Genomic DNA, 24550 nt, shown 5'->3' on the forward strand with positions numbered 1-24550 from the left:
TAAAACCCTAAGGAGGAGGTTCTCCAGATTCACAAGGAGGAAAATTTAATGACACAACCCGGGTGGAAATTTATTCTGGTCCATTAATAGATACTTCACAAAGTCAGAAACATGAGTAGTAAATAGGGCTATAGGAAAACATTCAACTTCTTTAGATAATAAAAAAAAATTAAAATGTATAACCTTTCTATTAAATTAGCCAGAAAAAATATTTTTTAGAGGTATTACCCAAAGCTGCCAAGACGAAAATAAAACCAGAATTCTCACACGTTGCCAGTGAGGGAGCATACATGGGTACAAACCTTTAGCAAAACAAGCAGGCACTGGTTTCAAGAACCAAAAAAGGCTCCTGTTCTTTGACCCAGTAATTTCACATCTGAGAACCTAGCCTCAGGAAAATCTCTCAAAACGGGGAAAGTCAAGTCCACCCTCACGTTCACAACATTGAACGCTATTTCTAACTGTGGAAAGCTGGAAACAACATAAATGCCAAATATGTAGAGTCAGTACACTCTATGACACCATGTGAATGGACTATTTTTCTAAGCATGAAAACTGGTAGAGAAATATGAAAAAATACATTAAAATGTTAAAAGGTCAAAATGTTGCCAGGGGAAGAGATCAAAATGTAACACTGCATACCCACAGTGATTATAGCTGGGAAGAGCCCTGAATAAAAACTTCTAAGATGCTGACAGTGGTTCCATTAGAGTTCAGACTCTAGGTGCAATGCTGCTGTGTTCTCCTCCCCGTTCCCCCAACTTTCACAGTATGTGATTTTTATTATGCTCATCATAAAAGAAAAGTTTCTTCCTGTCTCATGAAAATCCTTCCTCCGCTGTAGGCACAGAATAGCTTCTCACCGCCTCATCTCCCACCACGACACAGCTCTCCAGGCTCTTCCCTCACCCTTTGGAAAGGGCAAGAACTCTCCTTTTTTAACTGTACTATGTTCGAAATGCCCAAGTTATTCCATAGGATACATGAGGCAATCACCTCTCTGTGGCCAGGAAATCAGCCACCTTCACTCTCCTCCCTGTAAGTACCACACTGTTCCGAAGAATCGAAGAAAGGACAAAGAGGTGGCACTTTGAATTCTACAGCAGCTGCTCTCAAAGGGACCTTGAGGGCACCTGGGTGGCTCCGTGGGTTAAGCCTCTGCCTTCAGCTCAGGTCATGATCTCAGGGTCCTGGGATCGAGTCCTGCATCGGGCTCTCTGCTTGGCAGGGAGCCTGCTTCCTCCTCTCTCTCTCTCTCTCTCTCTGACTCTTGTGATCTCTCTCTGTCAAATAAATAAATAAAATCTTTAAAAAAAAAAAAGGGACCTCAAAAAGATGGTGCAGCTGAGACCCTGAAGACCTCCGCGAGACCCAGCCTGGCTCGGGCGGAAACCATCGTGTAAGTTCCCTCACGGACCCCAATGTTTAAACACCCACCACAGGGCAATGGTTAGGGAGCGCCGCCCCAGCGTGACAGCACAGCAGGAGACCTCACAAAACCACAGTCATGAAGGCTCCGTGTGGCCATCTGGCAGAGGGTCTCCAACGGGAAGTAGAAAAAGGCAGGTTACTCCATCACATGTCGTCACGAGGACACCTGCGTCAAACAGTTTGTACAGACTGACCAGTAACGCGAACGTTTACACGCCGCTATGATACCCAGCCGCTGGGCCGTGGGCTCAACGTGCATTTAACCTTCACAGCAAGGATTACCAGAAGCCCTGTTATTCTCATTTTGGAGAGGAGGACACTGAGGGACCTCAGGAGGCTAACGCATCCTCGTTTAGTCCTCCCCAGGGCAAAGGTCTAGAACATCCTGGTAACTTCCTTAAGATCACCGACCGTGTGATCTGGGCAGAGTGGTGGGAGGGACCGAGGGGATTTGGACAGTCTGTCCCCAGGGTTCATACCCTCAACCCCTGGACTGCCAAGAAATATGTAAGAAATTCAAAAGGCAAGTAGAACTTGTTTTAGAAAAGTGACCTCTTTTCCTTCCCTCCCTTACTTAAACCTGTTAATGTTCTGTTCTTACGATTTAAAGACAAAAGGAAAAAAAGAAAGGCAACAGAGGTGGGGTTCTTTAATGCGTGTGTGTGTGTGTGTGTATGTACGGTTCTTAAAATTATGTTTTAATGAAAACACTAAATAAGTGTCAGTCAAGTCTTTATTACGCCTGGGGGTTAAAGGTAGGAAATGAGGAGGAAAAAAAGACTGAGAACAGCCAAGGCAAGCCTGTTCCAAAGCAAACCGAACAGCGCCAGGCTGCTGCCTGTCCCATCTTTTTTTTTTTTTTTTTTCCAAATATTCTCTTTCCATCACCTTTTCCAGTTTGTGCATGAATTCCAAAATCATGGAACTGGACTGACACAAGACAAAGAATGTCACACAGTATCCTAACCACACAGCTGCTATTGACAGAGCCAGGAATAAAACTCAAATCGCAGGTCCGAACCCTGCATGCTTTCACAATCGGACCCTGTGCTCACTAATCCGGCTCAGCTACAGAAAATCAGCATTTGCTAGAGCTCACAGACCCTATTCCAAAAATGCTCATTCCACATCTTCGTGGAGTGTTTAATAATGCTCAAAACTGGACGGACTGCTGAGTTCACGCACACGATCTCGTGTGTAACTCAAATTACAAATGTCACATTGCTAGCAACTTTCGAGACCTGGACACAGAGAAAGCCGAAACGGACATGAATACTTTTTAAAAATTTCTGCAAAAATAAAAATGCATTAGGAATACTGGTCTGTTTGGAAAAAGGTCACATGCAATAAAATGAAAGCTGCCCCCTACCCCACAGAAAAACATTCCTAATCCACCAGCTCTCAAACCTTCTCTGAAGAGTGGGGGGCAGGCAAACAGGGATACCGAACCCCAAGACGGACGCGGGGCCAGTCTCTGAACGGGCGACCTGTCCAAGGGAGCGCATCATGAGGGTTGGGCGGCTAGCTCCGGAGGTGGGCTCTGGCCCAGTTTTCCTTCCCGTGCGTCAACAGACTGGGCCTCAAATCCCAGGAACAGCGACGCGAAAGTTCAAATTATCATCTCCTCAGCCATTTCCTCAGCTGGCTTCCAGAAAAGAGACCGGATTCAGAGCCAGAACACACAGTTCTCCTGTCAGTGAGGCCCTGCGGCCCGGTGCCTGAAGCCCACGGACGAGCCCCGCCCTAGCCAGCGTCCAGCTGTGTGGTCCCGAGGCAGTGACCCAGGAGGGAACCCTGGGGCCCAGCACCCCTCAGGTGTCACTCCCGCCTACCAGGGTGCCAGGGCCGAGCTCACTCCGCAGCACTGAGCCTTGGAGCAAGAGGGAACTCCGCTCTCCAGGGCAGGGAGCGTGATCACCCGACACCCCAGACACCCTCACTCCCATCCAGCGCCTCCTTTCTTGCAGGTCACCGCAGACTCCAATCTCGTGCGCATTTTGAGGGCTCGGAATGGAAAAGACACTGAAGAAGGTCGCAGGGTGGGGAGGATAAGAAAGAACCCCCAGCTCCTGGGGGTGCCTGTCTGAAGAGGATGCCAGGCCGCATCAGCAGGGAAGAGGCCAGGTAGTGGTAAATTACTGCCTACTGGCTACCAGCTCCGTGCAGGCCACTTGGCCAGATGCCACCCCTGACTTAGCCAGAAAGAACATCTCATAGGACATGAAAGACGGTTACCAGCCTGGGCCTTGGGGCAGGCAGCCCTGAGTTCAAATCCAGCTCTGTTCCTTACCAGTCGGGAGACACTAAAGTTACCTCACCTCTGGGAGTCTCAGGGTCCTCATATGCAAAGCAAAACAAAGACAGTGCCCCAGGGCGGGGTGAAGAGAGCCCAGTGGAGGGGTCCTCTGCTGTCCCACAGCCGCGGCTCTGTCCCCACCGGGACTCCAGGCTCCGCACCCACCGTGCTGCTCCCAGGCAGAGCTACAGAGTGGAGAGGGCTGGGCTGCTGGCCAGAGGCCCAAACTTAGCTGCCTGCAGCATGCGGGGTGGGCAGGGTCTGAGCCAGATTAGGCCCTCGTTCCCAAGGCCCCTGGACTGTCCCCACCCCCACGCTGCAAAGGGTAGGACACTCACGGCACTCCTTCTCGTCACTCTTGTCGAAGCAGTCGGGCAGCCCATCACACTGCCAGGCCCCGGGGATGCACCGTCCATTGCCGCACATGAAGTTGCCCGGAATGTTGCACTCGTTGGTGAAGTTGTTCCCAGGGAGCAGCTGGCTCTCTGCAGGAGAGAGGGGACGGGAGATCAGACGAGCAGAGGGGGCACGGAGCTGCGTCCCCACCACGGAACAGACCCTTGTTCAAAGGGGGTCTCATACCTGAGACTTCCGGTGGGCGACCTGACCTGACTTCCCTGGGCCTCAGTGTGCTCATCTGCACAACGGACTGATAATCCGCCCCAACCCACCCTGGAGACTGAAACTAAATGGAAAAACATGGGGAACGCCTGGAGTGGGTGCTCAGCACATAGCAGGTGCTCACTAACTTACTGCTGAAAAGCTCAGTCATAAACCCAAACATTCTTCCTGGCCATCAGCTGTGGCTAAAAACAAAGGCTCCGAGTCAGGAGTGAGCACTGAGCTCCCACTGCCTCCAACAGCAGGAATTGCGGGCTCCTTCCCCGCCTCGGACTCTAGGGCCCTCCAACCACCGACTATCTGAACCTGGGCCAGTCAGCAGTAACACCGGAGAACCACTGCCCTTCAGCCCACCAATCCACCTGAGGTCACATGGGGAGGAAAGGCCAAACTGAAACTTGAACTCAGGCCTTCTAACCCCCACGGGGGGCAGGGAGGTCACTGGAGTATTTGCCAAGAGTTCCAAGAACCAAGGCCCAAGATTTAGATCCCAGTCCACTGAGCACAGCCATCAGCTGCCACAGCCCTGACCAGAAAGGGTCAAATCTCAGGCTGTTAAGCAAACAGGGACGGCCAAGGTCATGGGGGCAGGGTGCTGAATTCATCCACCAAAGGACCCCAGGGCAGATTTTCAAGGGAGCCAGAATCTGATGAATCTCGTGGGTCTGAGCCAGGGCAGTCCATGGCCGGGAGGTAAGGAGCCATCTGGAAGTGAAGCTGTCTTAGGGGAAAGGAGAGGAAAAAAGACCAGGACCTCCATGGGTCCCTCCTGAATCTTCAATAAGCATTTACCCAACATTCATGACCAGACACCTGTGCAGGTCCTAACCGTGCAGAGTTGAACACTGGGGAATCCCCCCTTCATGCTGGGAAGGCACGAGGGTATGGTAATGATCTAATGATCTTACTGGTAGGTGCAGAGAGAGAGGGGTGCCCGGATCTGCCTGGGAGATGGGGCGGGGGGAGGGCACAGAGCAGGGCCGGTGATCCTCCTTCACAGGCTTTACCAAAGGGAAGCATCTCATGCCAGATCTCTGACGTGACCTCTGTTTCAGGCCACCAGCCTTTACGTGGCTTATGTTTACCTGGGAGTCTCCTAATAACCCCCTACGTACAATCTCATGTACAATGTCTGTCCCTCTGTGAACTGTTCCCCGACTTCTCCAAGCAGAAATGAGCCCTTACTCCGTGGTGCAGCCTGAATACTACTGAGGCGACACTGAAGATATTTTACGACGGAACAAGTAGGTAACAACAAACCGAAATGGACACAGTCATAGGCAAGCAGGGCCACGTCAGCCCCGGAGACTCCCCATAGACCACCCACCCCATTGTGCTGAATTAGTATCTACGTGCACGTCTCTCTAGCGAAAATAAGCTTTAGTAGTTCACTGGTGAATTCGAGAACAGCAGCTCCAAGTGAGGGCCTCGCCCTACCCACACTGGAAGCCTGAACATCTCCCTGGCCCCACCCCGCACTCCACCTCCCCGTACAGTGGGCCAGCCCCCCACCAAGCCTCACAGGCCCGTCACAGCGCCACAGGCTTGCCTCCAGCCAAATGACCTCCATCCCCTCCCAGCAAGCCGCCACAGTCTCCCAGCATGGCGTCCCGGCTCCCCCCAGCCCCATGTCCTCCTCTGCAGCCAGCAGGACCTTTCTAAAGAGCAAATCAATCACGACACTTCCTCACTTTGAAAAGCCACTGAATGGCTCCGCCATGTTCTTAAGATAAAGTAAAGACTCAAGGCGTTAAGGAAAGGTTCCAGAAAAGAAGAGGCATTTGCAGTGGAGGTTGATAGATGAAACACAGGGCCCTTGGGGCCCCCAAAAAAAGGGATAGGAGGACGGCTCAGCCCAGGGTACTGATGGGGACAAATAAAAACCTCCCAGCTCTGACTGTTGGACACTGCAAACCTACCGCGTTGCCATCTCCCCCACTCCACCACTGGGGCAGACACGACGCATCACGGCACTCTGCCTGTCCCCTGAGCCCACACTCGATATCAGACTCCTGCTCAGGACGGGCTCCAAAACCCACAGCCAACCCTGAGAAAAGCAGGAAACCAACTCACCACCTTCGGGCGAGAGCAATCCCAGGAGAGGGGCAACGGTAGGAGAGAAGCCTAGAGACACGGCCAGGGGCTGGGTCCCAGCCAGACACGGAGAGCACCACCCGGAGCGTCCACCCATTCCAGCTGTTTCCTAACAGCCACTGTGGGCTTCAGCAGCAAGCTCCCAGTGCATGCTCTGGGGCTCCAGAATGTACTTGTCGCTCTGTTTGGTTTGGAAATCACTTTCGCTTGCCTTGTAGAGCTGGCTTCTCGAAGGCAAGCCCCCTGGAAAAGTCACCGTAACCGTGACATCTTGCTCTGATAAACAGATTTCCGGAGCCAGAAAATTGGCCGGATTAGATTCCAAAACACTTGCTCCGAGAGCCCATGGGCGGGCAGGACACGGACTTGACAAATCAGAAGCTGCACAGCAGGTACTAACTATCCACCAGTGACACACAGGTGGTCCTACCAGCCATGGGCTTGCGGGGGTTTAGGGGCAGGACCAGGGGTCCCCTGGCGGGGTGATGGGGGGCGGTGAAGGCCAACACAGAGCACATTCCAAGCGCTTCTAAGCAACTCGGCTATGCATGCCCGGGGCATGGGTCCTTGTGCTCCAGGGAAGGGACCACATCACCGAACTCGCAAGCATGAGGAGAAACTGAGGACAAGAGACGTTAAATCCTGCTGGCTCAAAATTCACAATCTTCCTTAAACTCATCCAATGTGCTTTTTATTCGACGGGCTCCAAGCCATCCCAACCTCTGTGTCTTCTCGTCCCCTTTAAACTAGTGGTTGTCGGCGGGGGACAGTTCTGCGCCACTGCCCAAGCCTCCCCGACTCCGGGGGCCACGTGGCGGTGTCTGGCTGTGGCAGCTCCTGAGTCGAGGCTGGGCACGCAGCACACTGACGCCGCCCAAGGCTGCGCCTCCCAACACAGAATCACCCCACCTGAAACCTAGTGCTGAAGCCCAGAAATGCGTTAAGTCTGAGAAAAACGACCTCTGACTCTCTCTTCTCATGCCCTCCTGTACACTCCAACACATCGAGATTCTGGATTGCTGCCGATGGCTTCTCAGTGCCCTGACTGCTAAACCCACAAGACTCGTGCCAGGGTGTGCATGACCTGCCCCGCCCACCTCTACAACCTCAGCTCCTTGGACATGACTGTCCTCCCTGCACAGAGGACCCCCCACACTGCTGCCTGCCGATCCCAATCCCTCCGGCTGCCTTTCACCTGCCCCCACTTGATATGAGGAAGTCCTGTCCTCTAGCACCTCAGGACGCAACTGCACCTGCGGACAGGGTCTTTAAAGAGGCGATTAAGGTAAAATGAGGTCATGAGGACAGGCCCTGATCCGTTATGACTGGTGTTCTTACAAGAAGAGGGAGACAAAGATGCGCACAGGGAGACCACAGGAGGATGCAGGGAGAAGACGGTGGTCTGCGAGCCAAGAAGCCTAGAAGAAACCAGCCCCACCCCAACCTTGGGCAGAAATAGGTATGTAGTGTTTATGCCAGCCCCTCTGCGGTTCTCTACTGTGGCAGCCAGAGCAAACTCAAGCATCTAGCTGATCTGGCTCGTCCTTCGGCCCTCGGCTCTCCATCACTTACAGCCGAGACCCCGTCATTGACACCCCGTCTAATGCGGGTACCCCCCCGGTTTTTCACTCTGACAGTGTCCTGTGTTGTCCTTCAGCCCATCTGTGCTTACTGCCGTGTCTATACTCCTCCCCACCAGGCCGCACGCTCCAGAAAGGGACACCCTTTCATTCAGCGCAACCTTGGCCCACTAAGTCCCCAGCAGGTGTCTGCTGCCCTCGGAATGAAACCAAGCGTCGGTCATGATTCATTCCCATCCCTCGTGCTCTTCCTCGCCAAGTTCCATCCGCTCCCTGCCTCAGCCCCAAGAAAGGGCGTGGGCTCTGGACATGCATAGTTAAAATAAGGGACGTGGGGGTATCTGGACGTGTGCACGTAAATTACTACCCCGTCTGCTTTAGGAGAGGTAAGAAATCTTTTCAGCCCGACAGCGGGGCTTTCTAGTGGCTGAAATATTTATCCCATCTCAGTGTCGTGGGACACATTCAGCATCCACAAAAGACAAGCATTAGCACGCAGTTGGCTAGCTGGGGGTTTCTCCTTGTCCCTTTTCTTTTTTTCATTAAGCTGAAAAATGAAAGAGTTGCCCATTTTCACTGCAGCACATCACTTCCTTAAAATAACTACACCATCTGCACCAAGAACGAGAAAAAATTCCAAGTCCTCCCCCCGCGGGCAACGGCAAACCGCCTGCTGCAGCAGCTTCTTCCAAATCTTCCGGCTCCCACAAATTTCTCCTCGACGAGGGGGCCAAGACTGGAGCAACTGCAAAATCTCAAGGCAGCTGCTGCACCCACCCAAACTCCCCTTCTGGAACGTGCTGTTCACGATGGCGACTTTTCCACCTGAGAAATGGGACGTCTATTCCACCTGCGGGGGGCCTCCACATCCACATGTTCCGCTCTCCCTCTGCTGATCCCCACCTCCACCCCCCCACTAGGATGCTCCCGGTCATGACACAGAGCAGAACTGACATCTGCAAGCTATCGGCAGGCCCTGCTTGCTGATTTCTGTCCAGTTGCCTTCGTTTTTATCCTCTGTTTCCTGGCGATCCGATCTGCGGGCTCAAGGAACAACAAAGCAAGACACAAACATACATACGGACCGCCCTGCGTGCTGTTTGTCAGCTCTCAGATACAGCTTCCCTGAACCCTCCCTGGAGAATGAACACACCTCTTCCCACTGCCGGGTGCCGAGAGCCCTAATGTTACCAGGCCACTGGATACCAGCCTCTGTTTTCCTCTGTTGACTCCCCTCTTTGACAGGCATGGATGGTCCGTGTCCTGGCGACACGCAAAGCACCAAGGGAGCTGGTCCGCTGTGATTTGTTTGCAAACATGCCTGGAAAATCCCCACAGGTCCTCTGGATGCCACGCTGCTCCACGTGGTGGCATCAGTGTCGGAGGGAACCAGAGACATCTGTCCCAAGCACAGCCCAGAGCCATTCAGCTCTCATCAGACAAAGTGCTTCCCGCGGAGCTCTGCTACGGGCTGTCATCAGAAGGGAGCCGTCTGAGCCCAGAGGGAAGCTATGCCTCTGGCTACAAGTACCTACACATAGCCAGGTTTCTCGCTCTAACGCTGCACACAGCTCTGCCCCGGGAGGACAGTCCAGTAGCTCCAAACTCTGTCTGCCCATCTGTTCAAGGAAGGTACAGCCCAGGGAAATTGGTGAGAAGGTATAAAATGCCTCAGGGGTTGAACCAGGACGGCTAACCCCTGGCATTCACAGATTTCACATTTGCACGGATTCCATTATTTACACATAAAATGTATCCCATTTACACTGACACTGAAGGGAGGTGAGGTGTAATTTTGTAATTTTGCTGCAGGAACAACTGATGGATGGAGCAAGTCATCGGAGCAGTGAGTGAGCCTAGCTGTCCGCCCAGCATCTGCACATCACACGTTCCTTGTTTGCTCTTCGTGGGAAATGCAAAACAGCAATTCCTACAAGACGATCAATGCTTTGTTTCCTTCCTAAAATGAGTTAGCAAAGAAAGCCAATGGCCGGTACTGATGGGCAAGCAAAGACAGAGAGAAGAGGTCTGGGAAAAGGACAGCTCTTCACCAGGAAAGAGCTTTCTAAATTATTTTTGTCCCATATTTATAGCCTCATTAAGAGCCTGAAGCTGTTACTTACATTTTTTAGTTATGCTTCATTGCATTTCATGAGGAAAATGATGTAGGAACGGCGTTCATGTCGCGGAGATTTGCAGAGCCTTCCATCTGCGGCCCTGCAAGGTCCACAGCCCACAGCTTGGGGGGACGAGGGTGCCAGATGGCAAGGCTGGAGGGCGGGGCTCCTCCTGGTGCTGACCCTCAGAGGTGGGCACGGAGCCCCACCACACCCTGCTCCCTGTCGCTCCTTTTGGCCCCCCTTAACAGCCCTTAAGAAATCGATTATTGACTTTTCCCTAGGGAAGGACATCTAACATCTTCTACTGCGGCTCTCAACAGATGGCAGGAGTCTGATACCAGTTCTTATTCCTTTACAAAAGCCCTATGAAACATACAGCCCATTTTGCAGATAAGAAAACTGAGACTGAAGAAGTAACTGTCAGAAGTCACACAGCTAGGGGCTAGCACAGAGGTCTATAAACTTTTCAGGCAAGGCCATAAAAACTGTAGGCTGTGCGGGACAAGAGGCCAAATTAAAGATATACAGGTACTTACATAAAAGGAGAGGGAAAAAATATCCCACGGAATTCTTTTTTTTTTTTTTTAAAGATTTTATTTATTTATTTGACGGAGAGAGAGATCACAAGCAGGCAGAGAGAGAGGAGGAAGCAGGCTCCCTGTGGAGCAGAGAGCCTGATGCGGGGCTCGATCCCAGGACCCTGAGATCATGACCTGAGCCGAAGGCAGCGGCTTAATCCACTGAGCCACCCAGGCGCCCCATATCCCACGGAATTCTTACTGGTGAAGTTCAAAATGTTCTAACAACTGAGAGCAATTTTCCATAATAGAGAGCTACTAATGAGAAGACTGGAATTTACGGGGAAGGGGAAGAGGGGCAGGTAACACCGCACTTGATTAAGGTTCCAATTTAGAGTTCCCAATCATCAAAATCTACTGCAAATGTTGAATTTTTTTCACCATTTAAAAATGTTAAGATCATTCTTAGCTCGGGGACGGAGTAGGCTGGGTCTGACCCGTGGACCACAGTGTGCAGACTCCCGAGCCCAAAGATCAGAGGTCTACTCAAAGTAAGAAAAGGATCGTAAGGGTCCCGCGCAAAGACACTTGCTCTCTATCCCGTATCCCACCACACTCTGAAATGACCCCTGTGCTGCTTCCCACAACCACGAAGGCAGAGACTTTGGCTCACCTGCTCCCCCTGGGGGGTCAGCAGCTAGCCATGTGACCAGCACTCGCAGATGCTCCATGAACACCTGCTAACCAAAACAGGCATGATGCACCCCTTCCAATTCTAACACTCTCAACTTCTGCAACTTGATCTAACCCTACCTGAACTCATTTATATTCCCAAAATACAATGGGTAAATGAGATCGAGTCTGCAGAACACTTCTGAGCATGTAAGAGGAAAGGGACAGAAGAACCACCAGATGAACTCTTAGGCACACCGGTGCCCTCACCAAGGGCTGGCTGCAAGTCAGGCCCAGGGTGTCGGGCCTGGGAGGAGAAAGCCTTCTGTCTTTTTAGCTTTGCAACCAGCAGCAGCAGGAAGTACAAATCAGGCAGTGAGGCTAGACTGGAGGACGAGACAGGGGACAGCTTTATGACCAATTTTATCAGGCTTGCAGATAAGCCAGGCTTAAGAGAGGGCAAATCAGCCCTGTACTTAAGGACCTCTCAGAAACAGCTACGGGGTCAAGAAGAAAGATTCTGCTCTGACCCCAGGTTCAGCGCAGCCCTGTTTGCCTGGAGATGGCTGTCATAATCCCTACAGGCACCAGGGACCAGTCTGCAGCCTACACTGTACTCGGCACAGAGACACCCAGGCAGAGTAAATGTGGAAAAGGAAAAAACCAAACCAAACCAAGGCATCAGGCCAGAAAAGCCAAATGAGCTTCATTTGGGCTGAAAATCATCTTTATGAGCTCAGGGTAAGGAAGGATTTCTGAAATAAGACTCAAACATAGCACAGACCATAAAGACTGATAAATACGACCCCACTAAATTCTAAAACTCCTAGTCAACAAAAGATACCACAAACGGCTTAAAAGGTAAGCCACTAACGGAAAGTCTGCACCTGCTGCATTTAGGACCCACAAAGATCACCACCTAGGATTTTCCAAGACTCTAACAGGCCATACAAGCCACCCAATAGGAAACTGGACAGAACGTATGAACAGGTACTTTCACTGATGAGAAAACTCAAAATGCCACTTAATATATACTCAAGCTCACTTGTAATCAAAAAATAATTAAGGGAACCAGAAAGTTCTCTTTCACACCCATCAGACTTGCAAAAATTTGAAGTCTGACATCTTCAAGTGGTGAGATGCTGGGAAGCACAGGAACTCACGCTGCCCGTGGCAGAGTAACTGAGAAGAACCACCCAGAAACTTCTCCTGAGGCAGAAGCAGCTCCAAACCTTTGCCCCCACCAGTCCTCTTCTGGCACATACCCTAGGCCTGAGGAGAAACGCACGAGAGACAGCAGCAAGAGAACCCTCACCATGAGTACCGGGAGGATAGAAAATTGCGAGACAAACCGAATGTTCCTCGAAAGGAGAATGGATGAGAAAACGAAGACACACTTGTCCAACAGACTACCACCCAGGGCTTCGATGTAGCAAACTGGGGTGGCAGGAGTCCACAAGGACGAAGCTGAGAAACCTAACGCCCAGTGGGAAAAAGCAAGCTGCAGAAATATCACTAACATCACGCTGGAAAACTTGAAGACTTTACTGGATAGATGCAGGTGCAGAAGTATTTTTTAGGGGCGCCTGGGTGGCTCTGTTGGTTGAGCGCCTGACTCTCGATTTTGGCTCAGATAGCGATCTCAGGGTCGTGCGATCGAACCGAGCACGGGATCCAAGCTCAGTGGGAGTCTGTTTGAGATTCTCCCTCTCCCTCTGCCCCTCCTCGACATGTACAATGGCGTGCTCTTTTTCTCTCTTAAAAAAGCAAAAAAACAAAAAACAAAAAAAACGGTATTTTTCAAAATATTTTATTTATTTATTTGTCAGAGAGAAGGAGAGAGAGAGAGAGAGAGCACACAGGCAGGCAGAGAGGCAGGCAGAGATGGAGAGAGAAACAGGCTCCCTGCTGAGAAAGGAGGCCATGTGGGATTCGATCCCAGGACCCTGGGATCATGACCTGAGCCGAAGGCAGCGGCTTAACCCACTGAGCCACCCAGGCATTCCAAAAACGGTATTTTTGTAAATGTACAGGAAAGAAAAATAGCAAATTCAGGAGAGTGGTTAGCCTCTGGCGAATGGGATCAGAGGGGATGCGATGAACTTCAAGTGTGAGATTTCCTTCCTTAAAACGATCTGAAGTCGGCATGCCAGAGTATTAGAATTCAGTCGAGCTGGGTGGAAGGCACAGGCTTTGTGTTTTTCTTGGTACTTTTCCCCATCCTTCAAAAAATGTTTCATTAATAAAATTTATTACCAAGAACAAAAAATATGCTAATATTTGAGGAAAATCTCTGAAAGACATATGGAACCATTTACCACTGATATCCTCGCTTCAAAAGCCCCATCCACTATAAAAGGATGAGAGATAAAAGGGGGCAAGTGTTCACAGTGGGGGGAAAAAGAGCAAATGCAAGGACATCCATCTGGGAAATTCGGTCTATTATGAGCTCTTTTCATTTTCTGAAAGGCAGCAACAGTTGCAGAGAAGCAGCAAATTGTGGAAGAGAAAAACAAACACGTCTCATAAGATAGATTCACCCACCCACCTCATTAAGCCAGGACATTCCATAAATAAAAATAGCAAGGCCCAGCCAGAAGGTCAGATATTTTTTTAAATACTAACTCCCTGAGATGTCGGGGTGGGAAAAGCCACAGTAAAGGCTGTCTTTCTCAGAATAGCCAGTGCCGTCTGCCCCCTCCCTGCTCAGTGAGGGGTTGCAGGAGGCCAAGCAAAGAGGGGCCTGGCTCTGATCAGGCACGCCCAACCACAACCGCCAAATGCCTGCCTCTCTACAGCTGTGTGACTTCAGACAACTGAGCTACCCTCTCTGAGCTAAAGCTTCCTGCTTGCAAAACTGGGGTAAGCCCACCTCCTGGGCTGGGTTGCTGAGGGATAGACAGAAAATATCTGTTAATAGATAAAAGGGGTAAGGTAAATAGAGTAAGAGTAGCTGGCGGATACTTGGGGTTGAATACATCGGGCTGCTGTTGGTCACTCCTTCCTTCCCTTCACGAATTCTGACTCTCCTCAGAGAGCTGGTACTGCCAGTGGTACCCAGAGGCCAGGTCCCTTTTCTCCACCTGCCTCCGTGGAAAGGGCACAGCCTGGGCAAGTGGGGCTGGCTGCCTAAGAGCACATGTCACTTAGGCGCAAAGAAAGCAGACTTGGGAGGACAGACCCTCGGTTTGAAGAACACAGTAAAGGAGCTTGCAACGTGATCTTGACTGGGTCTCTTCTAACACACACCAGTCTCGGTTTGATAATTCCTAAGAAATAAGCAACACTTTTTGGATCATCCCTAGGGATCTTTAAGAGCAGCCAAACTACAAACATGACTCAACCCTTTGGAACAACGTGGATATGACACAGGTCAAAAGAGAGAGGTCAAAAGAGAGAGGTACGTGGGCTCCAGCACTGGGATCTGGAGGAGGTGTTCCGTGTCCCCGGGCCTCAGTTCTCCCATGCGTAAAACCAGGCAGGAACAGATGACATCCAAGTCCCTTTTTAACTCTCAACTTGCTATTCCTGCTTCTGTGGACATAGACCCAGTCCCCGAGGCAGGCAAATACTCGCCATCTGCCTGTCCTAGATACATTCTTCAGCATTTAAAAATAATAACCTGGGATTTACATAGAGTCCTCCAGGACAGAACCGAGCACATCCCTGCAAGGCAGGTAGTCAAGGGAGTTCCTCCTTTTGCAATACAGAGGGACTTCAGACCCAGAGATCAACAGGGACCTGGCCAGAGAATCCAGGTTCCCAGACCCCAGGTGACACTGTGCTTGCCTCTGCTCCGACACCGCTGGTCCCATCCTCCCCTGAAGTAACCTCCAGGGCACCTGAAATCAGACCTGCCTCCCATTCCCTAGGGACTCCAGGGCCTCTACGGTTCATTGTGATTATCTACAAGATTATCTACAATCTTCCATCACGCAGCAGCCAATGAATGGCGGTTTGGCTTATCACTTCCGATCAAGGGAGGAACTCTGCCAGGGAAATCACAACCGCCACCCTGTTACCACCAAGCAAAGGTGGAACGCAGATTAACTGGTGTGTCTTCTTAAATTTTCTTAAATAGCTTAATCCATTAAACCGGTCCATCCAGCTTCTAGAATCTGCTCACACCCGCACCCTCCCTCCCCACTGGGAGCAGAAAGACAGGCCCTCCATCCTGAGGAGTTAGCTGACTCCTTGAGCCAATGATGTTTGCACATCAAGCAAGTGTTAGAGTTAAGCAGCGTTGACTGCTGGTGTCCCCACTCCAGGATGTGCGTCAGAGTGAGCGTGGCTTTCGGAGCGAGCAATTTACCTTTGCAAGAGATTTGCTGGATTTAGTGACTCAAAGGACTGACACCGTGAAGATGAACCTGTTTAGGCTTTCCAGACTGCTGGAGGGTAGCTTATGATGATGGTCCAGAAGAGAAATCGAATTAAAGATTAAAGAGGGATTATAGAGCTTGTCTCACTCAGGTCAGCCCAGGAACCCACAAACTGAATTCTAATTCCACCTCTTCCCAGCTCAGGGAATGGCTTAACCCTCTGAGCCTCAGTCTCCTCATTTCTAAAATGGAGACGGACCAAATACAACCTTGCCAAGCTCCCTGGGCACCCCTCTGGTACCTCTGTCCCTCTGGTACCAGAGTCACACAGGGGCAGAGCTGAAAACACCCAGGGTCTTGACGTGTTCCCCTCATACCAGAGAAACCTAAAATAATTAAACAGTCAGCAGAAGCTTCTGGGATTTTCACACGTTTTAGAAGACAGCATGCACATAAAGGCTATAAGATGAGCCAGAGTTCACTTGTTAAAGGTATTATTGCTCACTATTAAAGAATTACCATTATAGAAATTACCATTAGAGAAAGGCTAGATGTAATGTAGGCACAATCATCCTCCATGGTTGAATATAAAATATTCCAAGCTAGCCCAACACTTTCGACCATAACCTGAGCAGGTAAGAGCCTGCCCCCAGAACTCTTGGGCAAGAGAACTTTGTGTGTGATATGGGCTGTCATCAAGATGTCACACAACTGCCTGTGTGACAAATCCGCCATTCTGGGATGACCCATTCTCTCAGAGCCAGCTCACGAGAAATCATGAATGGACACCGTGTGAAGGGCAGAGGAAGAGAACCAGGTTCGTGCGCATCTAGTAGCTGAGACACCCATAAGAGTCAGCCCACCCCTCCCACTTCTGAAGGCAGAGGCTTAACCCACTGAGCCACCCTAGAGCCCTACCCCTCCCACTTCTGTTCCATAGTGGGCCGGAGGTGGCCTGAGTCAAGTCTTAGGGCTCCATCCACACGGAGGCTGACTTCACCTCTCCCCAGGATAAATCCCAAACCATCAGCACCCTACACTTGGCCTTTTGTTTGTTTCTTTCCGTATCCAGGGAGTAGTGACAGCTGCACCAAAGACTGTGGCATTTTGGGCTGGGACTCTGCTCCAGAACAGGCAAAGCAGCAAGTCTTCTGCTAATGGAGGCAGCAAGGGGGGGCCTGGTGGAATGAAGGGCCTAGAAGGGTGTGGTCAAGGCTCTGCCTCCGTCGTCAATGGCCATGGGGGCCCTGAGAGCCGGGAGCCCAGCAACTCCCGTGCCTGGCAGCCCTGACATCCTCGGCACCAACAGTCCAGTTTGTTTACCAATACGGAAGGTGGTGGCGACCGTCCCCAGGCCCTGGGCATGAAGAGAAGGACCCTGGCTTCAATGTGAACCTGCCAAGAGCTGAAGCAGCAGCCCTGATCGAGGAAATTCCAGCAGAATAAAGAAATATAATGAAGCAGAACTGCCAGCACGGCTGGAGAGACTCTCCCTGTTCCTTCTTTGGTCGATCATGCGCCTTTATGCCGAAGGTATGAGAGACGAGGGCTTTTCAAGAGAAATGAGGCAAGGGATCCAGCTTCTCACTGAACGCTGGCGATAATCAGCTCCGACAGGCGCCAACCCCTGCTTGGCGCTGCTCGCCTTCCTCTGCACACCATGATCCGCCCTGTGCTGCACAAATGATAATGCGTTTACAGACGGCAAGGACTTCCCAGCCAGAAGGAAAAATTTCACCTAATTAAATAAAAACAAAACAGAAAACCAAAGCTTTTCACCGGTGCCAAGACGACGACTAACTACTGATCTTTTGTGGACTTGAGAGGCAGGAATGCCAATCATGATGAGGTTCTTCCCCAATCTCATAAAGCAATCCTCTACGTCCCGAACTGCAAAGAATGCCTTAGAAACCGGGAAGAAAAGTGCGAAGAAGAATGAATAAAGGAAACAACAGAGCAGGTCACAGAACATAAAGACGGCTAATACACAGAAGGAGAGCACACAGCCTCGCTGGCAGTTAACAAAGTCGAGACACGCCAAGTTTAAAAAGAATCTGAGAGGCCAACACTGAAAAGGATGGGTAATTCTGAGAGCTGGCATGGATGAGAGGAAGTTGGCCCCCTTCATCCTACTGATGAGAGTAGGAGCTGGTGCGCCCTCTAGAGGCCATGTGGGGACCCGCCACTACTGATGGCGCCTACCTTTGGGTTCCATTTCTTGGAATCCATGCTTTGGAATGTGAGAAACACAGCGGGGGTTTCCCCTGCCCCGTATACCTACTTGTCATGTCATGCTCAAAACCTCAACGAACTTAAATACAGACCAAGGGGGAGATGGGCAAACGTGATACGGCACATCCATGCTAGACCACCACCGCCTATAGGAAGAACATTCACAAGAGGGTCGGTGGGGAAGCAAGTCACAAAACCACACGTGTGGCATAGCATAAGCTATGCCTGCTGACCTCCGGAGATGTACGTGACAGTATCCAGGCACCTGTCTTGACGTTTATACCTGCAAGGTCCTAGAACACACACTCTGACGGAAGAGGGCTGAAAGGTCTCTTTAAAAATAGGAGCAAGTTGTTATTGGCATCTTTTCTTTGAAACGAATTCCTTAAAATATCTCCACGATAAATGTGGATGAAGAAGTCAGAAGGGTAACCAAGATGATCCCGGGGAGGGAGTGCAGAGCACGGCTCATTAGCAAATCACTCATACGCGCACATGTACACGCGCATGCGTGCACGCACAGAGCTGTTACCGTCTTAAACTTAGGAAGCAAAACCCAAAAGGAAAAGGTCCTCCTCATCGCCAACTTACAACCTACAAAAAAGACAAAGCATTCCCTGAAACTTTGGAGAAGCTGGGCAAGAGCCCTTTTACCTAATGATAAATGAAAAACCCCCAAATGTTGGCGCCCAACTAAAAAAATAAGTAAAAAACTGAATAGGGAATCATTTGGAGAAACCTGGGCATGGCTATTTCTTAATGAGTATTTCAGGGAATTACCCAAAGGCTTTACTCCTATCCAGTTTCAGAACACAGCTCCACTCCACAAGACAGCCTAAGAGCCACCTTTCCACGGCACCCCACTGCCCTTCCCTCCTGCCCACCCCACGTCCACAGCCTGCACGGAAGTCCAAGCTCAGACTCTGATCGGGGAGAGAAATTAATTTGTCTTCTGTGAGGAATGCAGTGTGTCTCTCCAAGGCGTGCTTGTGCTCACTACCAACCCACAATTAACAATTACAGCGTGCTCTGGACTCCCGCTTCCTGGCTACTGGATCAGTCAGGTAGCAAGAGGCCCCACTTTCCGCTGGAAAATGGGGGCGCCTGCAGCAAGAGGGCCAGACCCAGAAGCCTGAGGCTGCTGGGGCGTCTGGTCGCCAAAGTTCTGGAGTCACCATCCCCACCTAAGTGGCTGAAGGGTCATCCCACAACCCACCTAAAAATCAGATGCTTTTAACACTCAGCGAATGGAGCCAGACACTCCTAGTCTTGCCAGTGCAGAACCAGGCCAAAGCAATCTCCGATGTGGGAAGTCAAGAAGAGCGGTGGGAGGACCAGGGCGGGGCGGGGGGGGGGGGGGGGGGGGGTCGCAGTGGGGCTGCTGCAGTGTTGGTAATGCTCTATTTCCTGATCTGATCACTGGTCCCCTGGGTGTGCTGACCTTGGGAAAATCCACGGAGCTCCCCACTACACATCTGTGCCCTTTTCACTATGTATGTTAAATTTCTACAGGTTTACTTAAATAACAAAAGCGAATCTTTCCAATGGAAAACTGGCTCCCAAGCACCGACTCTGTCCTTCCTTTTCTACAGCCCCAGCCACTGTCCAATGCACTGGTCAAAGTCACGCCAAGTCCAACTGTGCCTGGTGCCGTGGTGTGGTGACGGGCAGGGGACTAGCACTGTGACCAGTGGGGAATGGAATGTCCAGCATTTATTTTTAATTGATTTGCTCATTTTCTCCTATCAAAACAGCCTCACTCCTTTTCTCCAATGCCCAAAATGGCATCAGCCCCACCCGGATAAACCCCAAGCATGCGAACTTCTCAAGCCTGGCACAAGGCTCTGCGGTACCATCTACTGAATCCATTTGAATAACGAACCTGCAGAAAGCATCCAGAAGGTCTGCCAGGCTACTCCAGCTCTCAATCCAAAACAAGTCTGAACCGGGGGTGTGACTCTCCTCCTCCAAGTCAATGCCTTCTTCAGTCACCTTTGCCCTCCCTCCCCAAACTCTCCTGGGGTTCGTCTTGGTTACCAGGGATACCTGGGGGTCCCCACCACCACTGCCCAGATGTTTGGGGAGAAGAGCCACAGCTCATGGAAAGCTCAGTTAGTCGCAGCTCACCAGCAAGGCGGCTGCCACTTCTAGAGGGCACAGCAGGAATGCAAGGAGCAGTGAGGAACGCCACCCAGCCAAGGGAAGTCTCTGATCTGAAGACACCATCGGGGTACTGCCCTTTGCATACTTACGGCAATCTTGACACGTCTGGCACAACTGGGACCATCATTTTATACAACAGCATTACCGCATTTTCATTAAAGGCCAGGTCGGTAATAGCAGGTGTTGTGTTCCCTACACAGAAGCATTACGTTCCTATCCAGCACCCCTCTGTCTGTCTGTCTGTCTGAGATCAGTGTTTGTGACCACAAAACAGACAGCTTCTGTTCAAACTTCAGACCAGAGCAACTCTGTCTCCTGACACCTCCCCCACCCCAGGAAAAATCCCAAACTTGGGTAAACACGGAAAGACCTGCTCCAAGCTCAGACTGAGAGTGAGGCAGGCGGTGAGGCGGACAAAGAACACCTCAGGCTGCCCAAGAATCACACACCGCAGTTCGGCAGCAAGACAGGGTCCAAAAATCACACAGGAAAGCCTGAGAGAGAACGAACCAACTGAAGACTTAAAAATAAGTTTCTTTGCTGGGGGGCGGTGGGCAGAAGCTGCCAGTAAACCTGGACTTGATCAGCTGACCTCTGGTGCCGTCCAGATCCTAGTGGACGACCCATGAATAGGACGAGCTGAGCCCCAGACGGTCCAGCCTCAGGGGTCAGTGAAGCTGGTCAGTGAGAGGCAGGAAGGCTTCAAGGAACAAACCTCGAGCCCATCCCTTGGGGGTTACAAGCACGTGAGAAGGAGAGCAGGGAATCGATTCTGTAAAACACCATCCAGAGGAAAAGACGGCCGTCCCTCAAGGTTCCTTGTCATAAGCAAGCTGCCGAGAGGCTGAGGAGCCCTGGGACCCGCACATACTTTCAGGAAAACGTCTGCTCTTACCAGACTCCTCGGAATCAGACGGTATCCTCAGGATTTCTTAAAGAACAAGACACAAGAAAGCTCAGAAACATTTATGACACCACTTAGGTCTCAGAATGTTTGGTACAAGTAAGAACAGCAACTCCAGTCCCACGTACGCCAAATACAATCATCGATGCGCAAGCCAGTGTAGACACAGCGACTTTTTTAATGGTCCAAAATTAAGAAGTAACTTCAGAACTGTAACAGGGAAATGGGAATTTAAACATCCTGTGGACTTCCGTTCTCTGCCCCCTGCTTTGTCCCTACCTTTTCCACCCACGGTGTTTCTGGGTTTCAAAATTCCCAGAGGGTCACATCTTTGATAGAGCTAGAGTACTTAGAATCCATAATCTCTTAACTGCTCAGACTACAGATGGGAGGCAGTCCAAAGGTACTGATTAAACTCAATAGGAGGAAACCACCTTCAAGGACAGTAGAACAAAAGAGCGATCTTAGACATTTCGCAGTAAGGACAGCTGTGGCTACGCCCACCTTCTTGGACCACAGCTATGCAGGCGATGAAGTCACACATTTACACGCGCTGGTGACAGGCCACCCTTTCCTGCCCACATCACAGCACACTCACTGGGTGCTACTGCCATGTGCATTTATTTATTAATCCACACGACATCCCTACAGACCAGATCATATCCCCCTTTCGCAGATGAAAAAACTGAGGTTCATGGGGCCACACCAGCCAACGAGCACTGGGATGCAGATCGAGGTCCATCTGGCTCCCCAAACACTCTCTCCTCCACCACCCTCGTGTTCCTGAGACAGCACAATATGAGGAACACATGAGCTACAACACTAGGGCTCTCCCCCGAGCCTTCCAAGGTCACAATCGGGAGGATTCTCGGAAGAGCGGAACTTCTGACATAGAAATCCTAACAATTATGTATCTGAAGCATGGAAGAGCCATCCAGTTTGAAAGTGGGCACCTACTGTGTTCTCACTGCCTAACTGCCTGAGCTAACATTCTCCTCGACAATGACACTGTGCCACCACACTGGTCCATGGAGCAAGATGCTTGTGTTAATATCTACCCGCTATCTGCTGCGCGCTGTTCTGTGGTAAGCATTCATTCAACTAACTGAGCCATTTAAGCACCCAAAAAGAACGTAACAAGCACCGAATACACTCCAGGTTGTGGCAAGTACAGGATCTGAGCACATTCGAAGCCTCTCGCTGACCAGAAGAGAGGAGTGGGCACCTAAGTCACCACAATTATAAAACTTGGGGTCACCGATGCCGCAAGACAAGAGTAGAAAGTGGGATGTAGGAATCACAAAGGAGGGGAAAATTTCTTCCAGGGAGGCACCGTGGAATGCTGCACGGCACAGTTTTCAGCCGGGCTGGCTCTGCAGGGTATGGATGAAATGCAGACCTGCATTCCAGACAAAACCTGAAGCTAAGGCAGAGGCAGGAAAGCCAGCAGTCACGAAGAGGAACGAGGGACAGAAGGCTGAGGAAAGCTTTAAAAGCCAGGCTGTGGAGTTGAGCCCTCACTTCGCACACAATGAGAAACCAACAGCAACACTCATCTGTTTATTATTACTAAGTAATCTCTACGCCCAACGTGGGACTTGAACTCACAACCCCAAGATCAAGAGCTGTGTACTCTACTGACGGAGCCAGCCAGGTGCCCAACAGCAAGTTTTTGAGCAGAGGAGTGACACGAGGCGAGTAATACTTCAGGTGGGTTAACCTGACGGTGTCACGCAGGAAGACACCAGGGTAGGGGAGACGGTAAGAAAATCTGGGTGGGAAGCTACTGGAAATGGAAATGTTTAGGCATCTATTTGTTGAATCAAAGGGTTGGACCTTAATTTACTAGCGCCAATAGACAGTCCCCCTTCTAACAAGAAATATTACGAAAGGCTGGTCAAAGTCACATAAATAAATAAATAAATACATTGAGTCTCTTTTGACTATTTGCTGAAGGAGGAGACAACCCGAGTCATCAATCTTTGGCTCTAGAAAACAGCAGATGGCATTTTTGGCAGCAGACCCACTGTTCTAGTTAGAGGTTTTGCTCAGGGTAATGGTGCATTTTGTTTGCATTTCCTTAGCCTGCTCCACTGGAGCATGGGGCAGGCAATCCCAAAATGTAGTAAGCAATAAAGGAAGCTACCCCGGGCTTCAATTTGGCGCATATGCCTAACCCAGACGCAAATACGCCTGCGTAGAGGACATCCTTCCATCTCCTCCACTCATGGTATATTCTGAAGCCTAAGCACTCCCTATACAATTCTGGCCAGTTTCCTTCAAATCTTCAAAACCCCAGAGGCAACAAACACAGATTAAAAAACAAGGAGTAGAATCAGACTGGAACTAGTGGGTATGGGTGCAAAGCTGGAAAATTCCTGATCCTGGTTACTTATTTCTGGAAAATACCTACTCCATAACACAAATAAAGCAAGCTTTCCGGGGGTACCTGGGTGGCTCAGCGGCTTAACGCCTCTGCCTTCCCCTCAGGTCACGATCTCAGGGTCCTGGGATCAAGATCCGCATCAGACTCTCTGCTCAGCAGGGAGCTTGCTTCCTCCTCTCTCTCTGCCTGCCTCTCTGCCTACTTGTGATCTCCGTCTGTCAAATAAATAAATAAAATCTTTAAAAAAAAAAAAAAAAAAGCTTTCCGAAAACTATATTTCCTAGACCTGCCTTTTGATGTGCTCCTTTCTGTAATAATAACAATAATAACAATAATACAAAGAGGACCGTGCAGGAGATGGCGTGACTCATAACGTCTTTCTGCATGGATGAAATTTCTGCTACGTTCTGTAAGCAAATCAATAACAGAACGAATGGCATTTGCATTTGAGCCGCACCAAACCCACTCATGAGGGTCCAAGCAAGGGATATAACAGGGCGGGAGATCCTTTCTTTCCAAAAAGCTTCATTTCATCCTCCAAGTCTACCTTCACCCCTTTCAAAAGAACCCTTGGGGGGGGGGCACGACATCCATCTCTGTTCTAATAGAAACTGATTTTTTCGGGGAGGGGAGTGAAAAACGCCACAAGCCCGTCTCCTGTACATTTTTCTTAGCCTTCTTTTCAGCCAAGAGACCACGACGGTCAATGAAATCCTGCAAGAATTCATCGTTATGTCTTGCCAGTAAGGGCCGTTCCCAAACCAGTGGACCAAAACGGGAGTCTGGAAACATTTGATTTTAATGAAACAAAAGGTCACTCTCAGGGCAGAAGAGGGATGTGGATCCTAGAAATTGATACCAAGATGTGGAAATGAGCCCTCCAGGGGACGTTCCAGGAAGAAAAAGGTGGAAAAGCCACCAGGAACAGCATGTGGGAGAAGGACGGGCATTTGAATAGTGTGGGGAGTGGAGTGTGAGTGCCAGGAAGCAGGAGGAAAACGAAGGTGTGTATTTAGGCGTTGATCTCCGACTGCTGGAGAAGGCAGGAAAAAATACAATGGAGGGAGCTATCTGGCCCAACCCCACGTGGAGAAAAAGCCAGGCGAGAGGATAGTCGATTAAAAGAAATAAAATCACTACACGCTATTTTCATAACCAAAGTGGTAAGAGACTGCTGTAATCTCCACCGTTGTAGTTCTGCTGTAAAAACA

At 50.4% G+C, this 24550-nt stretch overlaps 1 protein-coding gene across 1 annotated transcript in view; it reads right to left on the reverse strand.

Annotated features, from left to right (window-relative positions):
- Positions 1–24550, reverse strand: part of LDLRAD3 (low density lipoprotein receptor class A domain containing 3) — a 229222-nt gene that overhangs the window by 156381 nt on the left and 48291 nt on the right. The window contains exon 2 of the mRNA XM_046017664.1: positions 4066–4212. Coding sequence (XP_045873620.1) covers positions 4066–4212 — 147 coding nt within the window. The remainder of the gene's footprint in view (positions 1–4065; positions 4213–24550) is intronic.

The sequence above is a fragment of the Meles meles genome, chromosome 8 (assembly GCF_922984935.1).
Source record: "Meles meles chromosome 8, mMelMel3.1 paternal haplotype, whole genome shotgun sequence".
Taxonomy (NCBI): domain Eukaryota; kingdom Metazoa; phylum Chordata; class Mammalia; order Carnivora; family Mustelidae; genus Meles; species Meles meles.